The 17608-nt window shown below is 38.1% G+C and overlaps 1 protein-coding gene across 1 annotated transcript in view; it reads right to left on the bottom strand.

Moving 5' to 3' along the window:
• Positions 1-5383: 5383 nt before the first annotated feature.
• The window catches only part of slc36a1 (solute carrier family 36 member 1), a 78123-nt gene continuing 65898 nt past the window's right edge, over positions 5384-17608 (bottom strand). Inside the window, exon 11 of the mRNA XM_084719814.1 lies at positions 5384-6029. Within this exon, the coding sequence (XP_084575940.1) occupies positions 5755-6029 (275 nt within the window). The 3' untranslated portion in view covers positions 5384-5754. The remainder of the gene's footprint in view (positions 6030-17608) is intronic.

Below are 17608 nucleotides of genomic sequence, written 5' to 3'. Positions count from 1 at the left end.
TGCTGACTGGAGAGGAAAAGTACCTCATGAATGTACAGAGAGAGAAAAAAAGAGACTGGAGGGTCTCTGCTGAGTTCAGTCAGAGGCTGAACTGAACACAGACACACACACACACACACACACACACACACCCTCTGTGCCTGCTGTTGCTTGCTAGGTTATGACTGTAGTATTCTGGCTGTTTGGGGCGAATAAACACAAATGATCCCAAAAAGGTTTTCAGTCAAACTTCGGTGAGTAACCTGAGGTGAAAATTTGGTTCACCTTCTTTGTGAACACATCATTAAACTTACAATGATCTCTGACTTTGCTGCTGGTCCATGTCAGGCAGATTTATATGTCTGCAGCACAACATGAGGGACGTTTAGCCACCAACACCGAAATAAACAAATGTTTCTTGTGTTTCTCTTTGGAACAGTATTATGTAACTATTTTATGTGAACAATTACATCCAAAGAGATGCTTCTATTTCACTCACCTGTGGTGAATGTAGCCTTGACCAGCAGGAGTGGATGTCATCAGATGGGGTCCAACTTTCATTGGGTGTTTTAACCCTGAACTGTAACACCCTCCTGTTGGTGGGTAGCAGCTTGTCTCGTCTCTCCTGTTACCCAGACAACAAGAGGCTCTTTCTTCTGCCTCCCCCATCATGTAAGCAACTGTCTTCCTCTCCTTTTCTGTAATTCCAATGGCTGTTAGCATCCTCCAGACTGACTGAACAGGGAATCCTCCACAGCCGACCCTGGCTGGGAACAGCCATGCTTGCCATCCCTTCTCCCTGCAGTCTAGCAAAAGGTCCTGGTATTTCACCTCCTTTGGTTGTCTGGACAACCTGGGGAAAACTGCAGTCTTCCTCCCAGGTCTGAGCATAACCACTCACTACACTTTGCCACCTTGTACTCATCTGCTACAGATGACAGAAGAAGTTGGAGTTGTCTTGATCTTATGTAGAAACCTACTGAAGCGAAGCTTGGAGGAACTTCCAACCACCTTTGGAGGTTTTACATCAAAATGCATACATGCCTACATTTATTAAATACTCGATTCTGGTTGGTCAATTTGACCATTCTAGGGGCTGTTATTTCTATATAGCAGACAATAACCATGTATGACAGACCACTGCTATAACGAACAGACTGTTGTTATGGATACAGTTCTCATCATAGACTGGCGTAGCAATATAATCTTGAAATTTTGAGAAAATTTTGAAATAATTTTAAGGATGCAGGACGGTCATGAATCATCCTGAAGGGGTGTCTTTCACACACTGTGTGTACACACACACACACACGCATTACACAAAAGAACCTACAGCCTTCAAAGCTGTTGCAATCTAGAGCTGGGCGATATGCTAGACTTTTCCAAGCCATCATTGTCATCCATCCATCGGCGATGGACTCAGCCCATTGTCCAACCCTATTGCAATCTATACACTATATTAACATCAGATACAATCATATAAAACACAATAACTGAGTAACATATCGAAAATATCTGTTTGACAACTCATGGCACTGTATCCTGTAAGTAAGAAAGGGAAAAAAAATAAGACCTTTCAGAACGAAATTTAAAACTTGTGAACAAAATTCAATACCTTTTCAAGGCCTTAATTTACGATTATTAAATTTAAGACTTTTTCAAGTTTTTAAGACCCCGTGGGTGCCCTGTGTGATAGACTTTTGAGTTTTGAGCTCAACTCAAATTCTTAAGTTTTGAACAAGTTTTACCAACTTCACATTTATCTCTTGTTGAGATAAACTTAGCCTGGAGCTGAACTTTGAGAATTAGAAACATCCCAAAAAAATATTCAAAACATTTTATAACTTACATATATTTCATAAGTATCAATCCTCAAAGAATATTTTTTCACCAAAAATTGGAATTATAGTGTTTTTACTGATTTTTTTCATAGGACATTATTTGTCCAAATTCTAATGTGGCTTTAACCATCTGAGGACAAAAACAAGAAGAAATATTTGTAGCAGCTACCTAAAAAAAGGCAGTAAAACACATGTGGATACTTGAGATGTTATTTATTCTGAGCAAGGAATAAAGAAATGAAACTGCTAAAATGAAAACTGTTTTAAGTAATTTATCAAATAAAAATCTCAAACATTTGTAGGTTACAGCTGGTCCAATCTGAGGAGGACTGGGAACATTTTAAACTGTTGCTACAACACCAGTTTAACTGGAGAATGATGTGTTGGGTCATTTAAACTATTGATTAATTAAAACAATAACAAAGTGATTATGCGACACTTAAAATTATCATTAGCTGCAGCCCAAAATGAGCATTAGTCTTCTTTGGGTAGCTGCACATCATTGCCATCATCATCATCATCATCATCATCATCATCATCATCATCATCCTCTTAAAGTGTCAAGTGAAATCTCATTTAAACTGTTTAGCACATAGGCTCCACCTACAGGAGATGGAGAATAATGGGTGTTTTGTCATTTAAAACTAGATTAAACATTTTTGTGTGACATTAACATGTACAACAAATGGACATTTACACACAAAAGCAACTGTCTGAAACCAACAACCAACAACGAATCCTTTACACATAAGGCTCACACATTTCCACTGATAATTTCCTGCATTTCTTTTGAAAGAGAAAAATCTAAAATTTCTCTTTCTACTGCCACATAAACACTGAAGACATACAACAGTACAGAAGCTTTAGAAAGAACTTACAGTACATGTTTGTATTTGTCTGCTCACTAAAGCAGGTGGATGGGCTTCATTTTATGAATGTAATACCTACAGCTTGTAACCAAAACTTGTTTTTCATTACATTATATTACATGCAGAGCGTTTGTGTAATTAAACAAAAACAACATTTTTAAGGTTAGTTGTAAGTCTTAAAAATGCATGCTGCTGAATAAAAAAAACTATTCAAAAATACCATTAACCATTAATTTAGTAAATACATTAAAACATAAAAACACATTAAAAAAGAATCAGATCAGAAAAATAAAAGTTTTAAAGACAAAAAAAAATGTGTTAAACAACAAAGCTCCTACACAAACACAGAACAACTAAAGTCTGACATATTTTCTTCTTGGGTTGAGTGTCCAATGATTGATTCTCATTGTGCTTATCAATCCGAGTTCTCATCAAACCCTGGTTTTGTGGCCCAAACTAAAATATGTAAACAGTAAAAATCTACAATACACTAAGATGTAACTATTCCTTCTCCCTGTCATGAACAATGTCTGCTTCCCTTTTGATTGTAACCGAATTTTAAGATTTACCAAACCAAAGAAAAAAACGACTAGGATTCTCATTTAGAATCTCACAATTTCCAGATTTACAGCTCATGTTTGGGACTTAAATCTCAAAGTTATGTGATGTAGATCCTGATCGGGACGTGTGTGCCAGTATTTCAAAATGAAAGGTAATTCAGTCTGATTATCAGGCTGCTCAGGGAGCCTAAATCATTGCTTCAGTGTTTGCTAGCAGTAGGTAAACTTTCTGTAGAAATCCAGCTCGTCACAAGCAGTTGTGATTCATCACTTCATGATGATGTAGTGCCTGATATGGTACGAGTTGAAATTTAGGGATGGCGGAAAAAATCTAAACAGCATATCATAGTGATATTTTCTCACTACAAGGATGTCAAATATGAATCTTTCATTGTATTAATTATTCAGATTTCAAATTAAAATGTAAGTGTTTGATACTAGAATAATAAAAACAATTAGTCAGTCCAAGAGATGGCGTTTTTTCTTTTTCAGGTCAGTCAGCAGGATTTGTAGGTTTTTATGACAGTGTGTCTATTTTTCTGCAATAAAAATGACTGTTTTATCTAGAAAATCGAAAAATCGAAAAATGTCATAAATTGCAATATATCATCACAATATTCTGATACTGTATCATGACAATATCTTTATAATATACAATATCACACTGTGGTGCCACCAGTGATTCCAGATTACAAAGAAATAAGACAAAACTCAAGGAAAGATGTAGCTGATCTCATTATTACTATATTAATATCCCGTTACATGAGGTACCAAGACATAATTATAAGAGACAGAAGTAGCCTGTCTAGCTTTGTAGAGACTGATGTATATTTAAAAAAGAGGAGGACAGAGAACCGCTCGTCTGTGCAGCCCTTACATGGACTTCTTGGAAACGTGATTTTCAATGATTTGCAAATTATGCACTGCTGTGATTTTATGTTTTTATTTCTTTCATCTATTTGTTTTTAATTTCATTCATTTATTTTTTGAGTTTTTCCAGGGAGGAGGGTAATATACTCAGTTTTCTTTATTGGAATGTTTACATTTAATGTATAAAAAATAAGAGATGGAAGTCATTATTGAACATCATATCTTCCTTTGGTAAATGTAACTTAATTCTTTACTTTTAAGCTTGACAACAGGGTGTGAAACACTCGCCAAGCACCAAATCTGACTTGTGAGTAAATTTTGACAGAAAACTAAATTTGAATCACTGGCCAGATGGCTGGTAAATAATTTGGGATCATAGTGAAGGTCAGGTCAGGTTAATATTGCTGCTTTTTATGTATACAGACAAATATGACCCTCACTGAATTTGCTTCTTTCGACATGTCCATGTTTATGCCGTGAGAAATATCTACTTTACCTTATACCTTATTAGAGATGTGGTCACACAGTCCTTGTGTTTTAAAATGAAGAGAAAAGTCATGGCGGTCTGCATTTGTACAAGAAGTTGTGAGCCCCAGTATCCTGGCTAAAATTCGGAGCTCAAAACCACAGTATGTACTGCAGTGTTTAGTTTTAGTTAAACAATGACATTTTATGGCCAGTAAAAAAAAATCTGGTTAGTAAATTTTCTCAGTTGTCTTGCATTGGCAGATGAGCCAAAAAGTTGGATGCTTGTAGACACTGAACACGTGTACCTGCTGATGTAGACAGAACAATATCAGCTCAATAAGCAAAATTGAAAAGCACAATTCCTACAGAACCCACGGTTCCTCTTAAGATGGAACTGGTTCGCACTCAGAACCACTTGGATACTCAACCCTTTTTTGTTCTTGGTATTATTATAAAAAGAATATGTTGTCTTTTTTAAAGTTTTAAAGTTACAGTTACTTGATTTAAAGTTTGTGTGATGTGTTGTCTATGTTGAAGTAGTGCACTGTTTCACTGAATAAGGCATAATACAAAGTGCAACAAAAAATATTGATTTTTTTTTTTTCCTTTTTTGTAAATGAGGGGGTGGCTGGTCAAACTAAAAGCTCTAAATGAGAAGCTGTTCGGGCTACGAGTCCACGCGTTAAAAAAGTTTCTAAAGACCAAATCGATACCAGTTTGTGAGGTAGTTTGAATTTGTGACTGAAATATTATAACACATCAATATATTCAGGCTGTCGAAATGATAAATTACCTCTTAAAACCATCTAAACTCTTAAATTCTCTTGAAAGTATCTCCTAGCTGAAGGAATGATTTAACTTTTATCATAATTTTCTTGTCATCTGAGAGCACTACATAGCTGAGTGAAATGTGAGTAACTTGATGTCATGTATGTCAGATACAACAGGACACTGTAGCGCAGCAGTGACATTATGAAACACAACATCAAGCACCACAAGTCCTTACAGCTCCATAATGCTTAAACATGTGACGGATGGTTCCTAAAATGGCCGCCGTATCCAACAGCAGCAAATCAAAGACGAAAATAAAAATAAAAATGTGCCCTAAAATGGTTTCTAAATGGCTGGGGTGTGTTCAATCCACCTGCCAAAAGTCATTTCTTTTCATCACTGGACCATGTAGGTGGAGAACGTCTCTTCATGTTTGTGTGCGTTACGGGCGATGATTTGCTCGATGGCGATGTAAGTTCCCGCGAGGAAACCCACCAACCCAAACAGGCTGATGACGATGTTCTTGATGGTCACCAGCGGTGACAGGCCCTCCGTGTGAAACGTTATAATCTGGAGGAGGGGGGGAAAGATCAGCGCCAGGAAACTGCTGCTGACCGAGCCGACCAATGAGATGACGAGGTCCAGCTCCGGTATCAGGATGGCGAGAGCACCTGGAGGACGAACAGAGAGAAATAATGAGATGCAGAGCTTTGTAACAGTGGAACAGTTCAGAAAGTCACTCTGGTTAACACACATATTTATGTGCATTTTCTTAGTGATTTTTCTTATCTCAAAGTTCATCAGTTCACCTCCTGGATGCTGCCAGGCAAGGCACAGGAACGCCAGCTGCTCCGGACACCACCATGACTCTACCACCTCTCTCAGTAATTGCATATGCATGTGTGTATTGCAACAATGGAGTGAATAAAATCTGAGCCTGCGGACTGTTTTAAGGCCCTTTAGAGACTACTGTATTATAAAACCTAGCTAAACAAACTGGACCTGCTGGGGATAAAGAGTGAGAGAAAACACTTTCCCAATCTTTTATTTTAGTGCAGAAATATTGGGTGTTGAAACATAAATATATATTTGGTCTTTTATGTTTAAACTATAACTTCACAAAAGTTGTTTGTGAGCAGCGTTGAATTTCACTACCAACTGATTTTGGCAGTATTTTTTATTATTATATAAAACTAAACTCCCAACACAAGGAAGTAGATTTTAAAGTGATTCAGGATCTGTAATATCAGTTGGAGGACCTCCCCCTGCCCCTGTGTTTGATATTTCCTTGTGTTATAAGGCCATGATTCTCAAAGTGGGAGGAGGGAGAACTCAGAAATTTAATTTTTATTATGTGTATTATTATAAAGTATATTGTGTATATGTTTTTTTCACATATACACATGCATCAGGCTTTAATGTGTATGAGATGCAAGTGCATCGGTTCAGATGGCCTGTATTGTAAAAAGCTGAACGTGAATCTGAAAAAGAACTGATGCAGCACTAGTGTTTATAGGATGTGCATATGTTTCATTTTTGGTGTCAATGAACTGCTGCTGTAATTGTTTTCTCTCTCCCCCTGCCTCCGCTCTCGCTCTCGCTGGACGCCTGCTGCCTTGCTCACACAAAACAAGCGCTCCCTCCTCCCTCTGCTATCTCTCCTCTTCATTTCCTAAAACAGTGTTGCACCATCAAACTTTCATAACGCACAAGTGTGGATTAAGTTTGGGTTTTTAAAAGAAAGATGAAAAACCCTGCAGCAAACCATTTATGCAAAACGTGTCGGACAGCAGCGTACAGAGCCATGAGTCTCCCAACCCACAGCGATGTCATGTCCCTGGGAGAGTAGGTAACATGCAGCGTCACTGTTCCTCCACACCCCACTTCTTCTACACAGTCAAATTCAATCAGAAACACAGCACTCTTCATATGAAACAGAGCAGCTGATCATCTTACTACAAAAATGCATTTTAAACAGTTTTATAGTTTGTTCACAGATTCTCATTGAGGCTTTCTAAGCGTTGTAAGCATTGTGTCATTGAACCTGTATTGAGATGCGTATTGAATCGTCTCAGTCTTTTCTTACTTTACACATCCATATTTCTGTCACATGAGAAAGATCATGTGTTGTAGAAAAGCTAGATGAGGAGATGACTGAGAGATGAAAGTGGCTACTTCATTTTCGTCCACTGCACAGATCTCATAAGAAAATTAGAACTACAGTAGAATACAAGCAAAGCAGAGAAGGTTCAGAAGACAAGAAAGAAAAAATGGATGGATGAGAAATCAGGTGAAGTATACCAGGCAATAAAGAGATGGATGAAGTCAGAAAGAAGACAATGTGATGGGAAAAAACGACAAATTGAGAAGGAGAGGACAGAGTCACCCCCTGAGACACAATAACAAAAACATGTCATCAGGAGTGGCAACCATGCTGTTGTGGTCACTGGGGTCCCGAGTCACCTTTACCCATTGCCATAGACATGGACATAAACAGTGATGGGCAGCAAACAAGCTCTGATGCCATGCTGCATTGTCACAACAGAGGTGTGCATTTCTATTCCCGCTGACACACTCCACAGTGACACTTACACCTTGAAATGGGCTCATGGGTAATTGTTACATGCTTGGACACACCTGAAAAGAGGCCTACTTGCTTTGCTACACACACATATATACACACATTTCATCTCTTGTCCGTTAGCATCTTCTCTGCAGTGAGTGGAGAGGACAAGTCGGGTGTTCTTGTTCTCTCTGTACGTCGGACACCCATTACCAGCGGCTGATAAAAGACTCTTTGAACCTTAATCAATTGCGTGCTGCTGCGTGTTCACAAAGTCTGTCAAATTAACCTATGGGGTGATGGCAAGGTCGAGCTTTCATGTGACAAGTACGGCAAATGCACCTCACTGCCACACGCTCCCAGGGAGTAAACCTGTCACTTCTAGGAAAAGGCCCTCGCCATTGAAGGCTGCTCTTCAAACTACATTTGAAGGTTTCCAAGCCATCAAACAAGGCAAGCGCGGTTGTGAAGGAGGGCGGTGAGGGGGAGGGAATACCTTAAGAATGCGCTGAGCTTTCATAGCAAATAAACTGCAAGGCTGTAGCTAAAAGGCCGGCTGCCGTCCCCTGAGACAAAGGCAGAATGTGGATCATCAGGCAGCTTCAAAGGGCTGAAGAAGGAACGCTCCGAGCACACTAATTTGGCCGCACAACCTCCAATCTTATAGAAACAAAGGGAAAATGCTTGCTTTCTTCCCATCAGCCTGCTGGGGCTTTGGTTTGCCAGGGAGCACTCTACCCCTTCAGAGAATTCAAAGAAGACGTTATAGAAGGAGAAATGTGATGATGGTGATTTTATGATGTTGGGAAAAGGAAAGAGTTTGATAAAGGCAAGGTGAATGAGTGACCTTGCCCTTTAAGGTTGGGTATTGCATCTGCATCGAGTTTAAAGTCTTTGTGAAGATGAGAAAGTCGTGAAAGTCAACTCATTCACTCAAATACAAACAGCAGATTAAAAGAGTGAAGTAAAAAAAAAATGAAAATTTACATGAAGGAAAACAAACACCAAAATGGTTAAAAGCCCAGTGGCCACAAACACACATGGCTGGATGAAACAGTAATCTGTTCAGCAGAGTTCCTGCAGGCTACAAAGAATGAGGCAGGTTTTATTTATTCCATGATAGTGGGAATAACAGAAATCTGTGTGTGGACATCATCAACATCCAATCACATTCTCATGCCATGACTGTTGCTGACACAAAAACATCACTCCTGAGGGCACATCATATCTCCAAAATAAATTTTAATTATGAATACAAGGCAGTTTGGTGATTTGTAGTCAGAATACATCTACAGTGTTTCTGCAAGTTGCAACAAATGAAATTTATCTAGTCACCCTCATGCTGATTGAAGGTCGGGTTCAGTGTTTTAGTCCAAAAAACACTGCTGATGTTTCACAGGAAAACAGTGTTGCAGAATCTCTCAAACAATGGAAGGACCAGTTTTCCAACATAAAAAACAGAATATGCCTCCATACTGCTCATGGTGTAATCCAAGTCTCCTAAAGCCCCAACATGCCGTTTGCACACCATCACAACACACACACCTAGTTCAGAATGACATGTTGGGGCTTTAGGAGACTTGGATTACACCAGATAAGCAGTGAGGAGACAATTTATGGACTTTTTTGGTTGTTTTTTCCATTTTGAAAACTCATCACATTTGAAAAAGTCAGCTTTTGCAGATTCTGCAACACTGTTTTCCTGTGAAATACCTGTAGTATTTTGTGGACTGAAAAACTAAACCTGAACTTCAATTGACATGAGAGTGAGTATAATTTTTGGGTGAACTATCTCTTTAAGAATGAGAATGAGAATTGGTTTACTTTGTTAATTTTAGAAAATGTTTAAAAATAAGATGCTAAACTAGTATAATAATGAGGTATGAACACTATTGTGTATGACATGTCTGTGAACTTGTTTCAGTCTCTGTTTTGTTTTTGGTACTTTGTTTTTTTTCTGTTTTGCTTGTCTAGTTTTTTGTTTGTTTGTTTTCTTAAACCCAGACAGGAAAGAGGTGTTTATCAGAACACGTTACATAAAGACAGTAGGTATAATAAGCTAAAGCTTTAGCCTACAACTTTTCGGTCAGTTTGACAACTTTTTTGTTACCTGCTGTTACTTATTTATCCTTCTGTAAAAGTGTTAACAAGGGCTGAAATAAATGGCTAAAAAGAAATTTCAAAAATTAAGATATCGCAATCAAAATGCTGATTTCTGATATCATGTTAATGATGTGTGATGTGTTAGCATTGAGCAAACAGCCTTTATATAACTGATTCAGGAATTAAAAAGTCAAGTTGAAAAATAGCAAAAAAAAAAAAAAAAAAAGGATCAAAAATACTAAATCGTTTTTTTTTCCTTGCCCCTAGCAAAAAAAAAAAAAAAAAAAAAAAAAATCAAGCAACAATATCTAGAAAAGTCTCACAAGTCTTTAAAAAACAAACTATCAGGCAACTAGAAACTCTGAACTTTTATCTTTTTACCCACGAGGATCAACAGACACACTGGCCGGGCCTGGCCAGTTCAAATAAGCAGCTGGATGAAGAAAATAAGGACAGACTCAGAGGGAAGGAGGGAAGTGGGGGTCTGGCGCCTTTAGACTTTCAGCGGGCAGTTTCTGAACTGAGCCCCCAACTTTTAAATCCACTGGGATAGACAGCTCCTCATCCAGGTGGAGTCAATTACCTCCAGAGCCATAAAGCTACAGGCAGCAGTGGGGGATGCTCTGAGGTTGGATCAAAGATTAGTGGGGAGGGTCTTGGTTTCCTTTTCTTCACAGTTAACCTGGATGTACTAGACACTGTCCTACTACTTTATTTCTTCACCTCACCGTAAGCAGAACAGAGCCACGGGACCCATCTGCCTCCAGCTCGGGTGCACAGCATCCGGCTTTCATCTGGCACAGCCGGAACTGGCTGATCTACTGCTCAGTGGACTCCAGCTCATTAAAGATGGGAGGAACTCAGTCTCCCCAACAGACTCCCAGGCTGTTTTCACCAGGACAAACAGCAAGTGAACAGTCAATGTCTGTATATGCTAATGCTAATTAGCCAGCAGTAGATCCATTCAACATGAAGCCAGCAGCACAGGCAGCCAGATTAAACTTCACTGTCACTCCAGAAAAAATGTGCAAATTTAAATACTTTCATAAAGTAAAATAAAGACAACTTCTTCATATTAATAACAGCAATTCACCAATCCTAAGCCCCACTCCTTTAATATCAGACATCACAACTTGGACATCATCACACAACATTTCTTCAGTAGACCAAGCCTAAATGTCTCAACAGATTAGCAATATCAGAGTTTTCCTGAGGACATTAATGAGAGGTGGTCATTCCTCCAGGTCCTGATGAATCTTGTATTGTGATGGTTTAGTTAAGAAATAACCCACTCGTAGCCACTCTGCTCTTATTTGTCAAAGTTAAATATATCTTTTCACAAAAGTCAAAATTTATTTTCAATTGTGTCAAGCAGAGTGGCAAACTTCTGGTGCAAATAACAGCAGGAAACCACAAAGATACCGAAGATGTATCTTGGAACAGGTAGTGCCGAATTGGTAGGTGCTAAATTTTTGAAGCACTGCTCCCACAGGCTTAACCTGACACACCCAATGGTTTGTCACAGAACCATCTGGGAAGCCGTCCATAGAAACTTTGGACAAGGGCAGGCACTTTTGAAAAAACCTGTGGCAGGTGGTTGGATGAACCATCTGTCTTGTCTAACTTCAACCAATCAGAACACCAAATCAAAGCAAAAGCCAGATGGAAGAAAAGTTGAAACTTTTCCAAGGATAAAAGGTGTATCATTCAAGTCTGTATTGTTTTTTGCTCTTCTTTCAATGAAGAAATACTCTCCAGTTCTGATATAACTGATGCTATCACGGAACCTACACTAACCTCTTCAGGAGCTGGCATTGTTTGTTGGAAATGAATTGTTTCCATGGACACTTCTCACTGTCGTCAAACCTAAAACCACACCTGTAGCTGCCAGTAGTCACTCCGAGGACACTCATTGGCTCACATTACCTCTGGTGCAGACAAAAATGGATAACTTGGAGCCTGGCAAGATGGGTTCGTTCGTGATTTCATGATCTCGCAAATCCAGCTGCCTTGCAAGATAACCACAGGCCCACATGTCCCTAAATTTGGTAGCCAAGTACATTTTTACACACGTAAAAAAAACAATATAGAAAAGGCAGTTAAACACAACTTAACACAGCCATTCTTAACTGTGGCACATATATTAACTTTTCCCAATAAAATGTTTAGTACAGTGCATCTTCAGATATGAAGCTACAGCTTCCATTAACTAATAAATTTTCTTTGCTGTTTCCTTTTTTCATAATCTACCTTTTGCAGTTTAAGTCATACTGGACCCCAAAAATACAGAGGACTTCGAAAACCCCAAAAATTTAGTTTCTTTGCTTCCTGTATTTTGGTGAAACAATGAAAATAAAAAACAACAACTAAGTACATTCCAACAGCATTTGTAAAAAAATTGTCATAAATCAGGAGAAATACAGGAGAATTGTGATCCTGGGAGGAAATGGAGATAAGGCAATGAAAAATGGGATTTCTCCTTGGAAAAATTGGAGGGTTGACAAGTAAGATTTAAGTAGGTTTAGTAAACCCAGACTTCAGTAGGCCTGGCACATCGGTAGCTAGCCAGTGACAAAGACTGTTCACTGATTTCATATGAATGTTGAACTAAAAGGCCCAAAGGAATTGTAATGTTGCAGAACTGTAAAGAACTATATTGAATATTTGGTACATTTGGTGGCTACTGAACAACTTTTTGCATCAAGGGGCAATAACCCTCTCTCTTTTTGCCCAAACATACGTATTAACACACTCTCTGCACCAATGCAGTGGTCCTGTGGTTAACAAATTCATGCTACCCAACCCACCCAGTTGAGAAGCAATGTTAATTTATATTATCATGACTGAATGCATACACAGGGTGTCTTTCTTTTTTTTTGTAGAGAACAGAATGACTTTACTGAGATAATTTTAGCTACTAATGTTTTGCTGCATGTTCCCTACAAATGACCCTGGTTATTACACTGGAGAAAGTGCTCTTCTTATGGATGGTGACATGTTGTCTGATAACAATAATTAGACGGAGGGACAACACATTGATAACACTCTCAGAACATGCAATGGTCAGTGTTTTTGTCATGGACACCATCTTTCTTGATGATCTTTGGAGCCTTTGTTGTTCCAATCACAGGACAGTTTATTTGTCAGTCCACCCTGTCAATGACAAATCTATAAACCATGATGATGGAAGACAAAGTAGTAAAACTCTTAAATATGCTGATTTGCAGTTTCTCTGTTGCAGTGCTGTCATTGAAAGCAGAGTATATAATTTAACCAAACAGCTATGATCCCTAACGATCATTAACTTGGCATCAAACCCACCACCTCTGCCATTTTGTCTGAATAATTGCCCTCTCTACTTCCCTCCTCCTTGCCCTCCATTTCACTGTCAACATAACCCCTGGCTCACCTCCCTCTTTCCAACCACTTCATCACTGTGTTGAGTCAGCAATGAGCTTCTCTCCTCGCCCTGATGAACCAAGTGAGGTGCAAAAACTTTGTGCCGACCAAACGGATGCTGCTCTGGATTCATCACTTTTAAGTGTCGTTTTGAGGGCTGATGTTTGAGACACACTGAACCTTTTTCTGCCACAAGACATGACAGGAATGATGAAGTTGTGGCTGTTTAAGAGTCAGAGAAAGTTCAACAATGTGGCCAGAGAAGAACTACAAAGAATATCAATCCATAATGATACCACAATGATTTACACAGCAAATTCTGCTTATTCTAGTGCTGTAACAAGCTGCTGTACTTTATTATACAATTAGCTGATTGATGGGAAGTTAATAGACAATTCAGGTGAATCAATCAGTCATTTCAGTCTTTTATCAAAGAAAAAAGCCAAACATTCTCAGTCTTTTAGCATTAATGATAAATCATGTACGCAGCTGATGGGTAACTTTACACTTACACTTTCACAGGGATCTTGTTTTAAAACATGTAAGATGGAAACATTAAAATGTTAGCTGGAGACGGACTTCTTGGCGGCTCAAGGAGTTAGCAGTAGCTACATCAGCCAGCTACACTTCTGAAATCTACTTGTGAGTCATAATTTTAGTTGACAAAATCCACTGTGTCAAGCTATAAATGAGAAGCTGCTTTTGTTTACTTCTCTAAGGATTCAAAGACCTCATATTTCAACAATTACTCCCAGTTTCGATGTTAAATCTGCTACCATTATCACTGAAAACTACATAAATGCAGTGCCAGAATGGAAAGTCTCAGGTAAAGTTAAATTTTCTAATGCATACTTTGCAGTATATTACATTATAAGATCATTTAATAAGCAGGTTGTATACAACACTATTTGATAGATTTTGTTTGGCTGTCAGTGTTCGTTCATTAAATTGCTCTGAAAGTGATCCCAAAAATATCTTAATTAAGAGACAGATCAGTCTATAATAGAAATCATTTTTAGTTGATATCTATCTCTACTTAACACAGATGTTTGTGTTGTATGTTTTGGGCAGGACAACTTAGCACAAGGTTGGACAAACTTTCTTTGCTGTTGCAGAGGAAAGTGAAGTGTTCTTGAATCTACCGTAATTTTCAGGAGTGTCCTCTGTACACACCTCAAGCCAATATGCGTCGTCAGGGCTCCACCACAAAATAAAAATAATTTTCACCTGACTCAGAAACATTATAAGTAGGCCTGAGGGGGGGTACATCTAGCAGGGGCTTGTAGGAAAGTACATTTCCTTGCTCTGCAATTACAGGCTTTTGTTGGAGGGGTTGGCTGTCCTTGTTAAACTGTTCCTTGTAGATCCTCTGCAAATGGCCAGAATTTCTTAGGAAATTAAAATAGATTATTTTAGGCCTTGGGATACACAGTAAGAGAAGTCAAAACCTTTGGCCAAGTGGAAACGGGATGTACGTTCATCAAAATGAACTCAATTTATTGTGGCTCATGGTTGTTTGAAATTACGAAAATATAAGGTAACAGGAGCTGTTATTACGTCTCTTCCCTGTGAGCGTGTGTGAGTATTCATTTTAATCAGGAGGTGACAGTCTGCTGGAGGGGCTGTAATCAATTGGGACTGTGAGGATTATTTATTTAATTTTTATTTAACCTTTATTTATCTCTTTCAGGCAGGAACACACTGAGTTACAAACAAGGCACACATAACTATATATCACAATAATATATCAAGTGGTTTCAAAGTGTTTCGAGGTCTGGCTATGCTCAGCTCTCAGAACCACTGTAGTTATCAGCTGATTCTCTGTGTTTCAGAGTTAATGTTCCTGTTCCTATTTACAGATACCATACAGATATCTTTACAGCCATACTGGAGCTATATTTGAGCTGTGTTTGTTGCTAAAGCAAATCATTTCCAGCTGCCTCACATTACAAGCATGCCACTGGCAACTTTTTTGTGAAGCAAATATGGAAAATATTGGGTTTAATTCTGATGCCCGTCCTGAAAATGCCTCTGATACAGTCTAAACCAAAACTGGATTTTATCATGTTAAGAACATCTCCAGAGTGCCACAGTTTCTCTCTCAAGCCCCCACAGAGACACTTATGCATGTTTTTATTACCTGCAGAATTGATTACTGTAATCCTTTCTGGTCTTCCTATGAAAAACACTGCTCAGTTATAATTATTACAAAACCAGAAAGAGAGCACGCAGTGCACCATTAAAGTCTCTGCTCTGGCTTCCTGTGTGCTTCAGAATTGATTTGAAAATGCTTGTATTGGTTTATAAAGCTCTTAATGGTCTCAGTCCTACCTATTTGTCAGATTTGCTTTTATCGTATGAACCCTCTAGAACCCTCAGCTCTTCTGGTAGTGGCCTTTTAATTATCCCCAATGAGAATGTGGGTACTGTTGTCTCTTGTAACATTATCTTACCTGAAGTGTTTTATTCAGTTAGCTAAGTTAGTTAAAAAAGTTAGCTAATATGTTTATCCTTAATACCAACATGTTGATTAGTGCCACAAATGTACTGAAGCTAATACAAAAGTGCTAAGTGATATTTAATTATTTTTGGTTTAAATTCATGTTATTCAATGCTGACAATTATATGGATTAGTGCCTATATATGTCGCTGTGCATACACCTATACCAGGGGTCTGCAACCTGAGGCTCCAGAACCACTGTGGCTCTTCAGCTCCTCTCCAGTGGCTCCCTGTGACTCTGGCAAAAAATGATATGGAAGTGAATAACATATTTTTTTGGATATTTTTCATGTTTCATTGTTGTAGGTCTATGAATAAGTTGAGGAAGCTCTAAATTTCAACAACAACTAACTATATACAACCAACTACTGATCTTTTGTTGAGATAATTTACTTTCCTTTTTTAGATACATATAAATATTTGAATTTTAGAAACCCCAAAATGCTATATTTTAAAAATTATAGTGTAAACCATTTAATTCTAAGGCAACAAAATAGTAACAAATCAGCTTCACAGTTAACTGTGACCAAATTGTGAAAAACATTTTTTTTTAGTTTCTCTGACTTTAACTTTTACTATGAGTTTTTTCTAAGGAAGACTAGTAAATTATCTCAACTAAAGGTCAGCAGAAAGTTTGTAAAGGTTTGCGTTGGACACAAAACTCAAAAATCTATTGCAGTATGTTGTACACTAAATTTCAAAAAAGAGTTATTTCATCACCTAAAATATGCATCAAAGACTGTGTCTGTGGCTCAGTGTGTTTTCCTCTAAATTGTGATGCTGGCTTGTCTTCTTGAGTCTCTATAAGCTATGGCTGCCAAAAAAAGTCTTCAGGGTAAAGAGCATTTAGTAGTTGTGGCTCCAGACAGATTTTTTTCCACCCTTTTTTGGCCAAAAATGGCTCTTTTGATCGTAAATGTTGCAGACCCCTGACCTATACTTAAATAATAATGTTAATTTAAATTATTATTAGAAACACCTCTGACGCACTACTTGGATCTCAGAACTTTTTACACGTTATAGAGGATACATATTTAAGTAATTAAGATCTGCCCTAAAAAAAGCCATTTTTGGTAGAATCATATTTAATCATATTTATTTCATGATTTGATAAAATTTTTCATTCAGAACATATTGAGGACACAAAATATGTTGAGTTTATGTTGTAATTTGACTGAAGATGACCCACACTTTTGGGTTAAATGACATGACTAAAATGGTAAGAGGTACTCACAGGCCTTCACAACCAGACTGGTCAGCTCATAAAACAAGTCACACAGATGAGCAGTGGAGTGTTTTCCAGAGGAATTATAGTTATTTTAACTTCCAAGTGCATGGAAACAGCTGCACAACAAGCCCATGATCACTAAAGCACTAGATGATCTGAAGTTTAACCAGACCATGCAAAGCACACTCTGTATAAACAAATCTGTTATTTTAGTCATGGTACAAAATTCCAAATGAGAACATAAATGTACAAACATGGAACAAAAAGCTCAAGCACAAACAAGGACACACTACTTCATTACAGCAACTTAAAAGTGTACAAAGACTGTGAAGTACCCAGGCGTATAAAAACACACCTCTCACTGCTGATCTTAAATAAGAGATTTAGCCTTGAACAGCTGCCTGGATTTTTATGTGTGAGCAGAGTAATAAAAGAGAGAGTGCAGAGTGCTGTGTGA

Source organism: Lutjanus erythropterus, chromosome 5 (assembly GCF_056507025.1).
Source record: "Lutjanus erythropterus isolate fLutEry1 chromosome 5, fLutEry1.hap2, whole genome shotgun sequence".
Taxonomy (NCBI): Eukaryota; Metazoa; Chordata; class Actinopteri; order Lutjaniformes; family Lutjanidae; genus Lutjanus; species Lutjanus erythropterus.
Note: the sequence above shows the minus strand (reverse complement) of the source record. Positions and strands in the feature narration are given on the sequence as shown.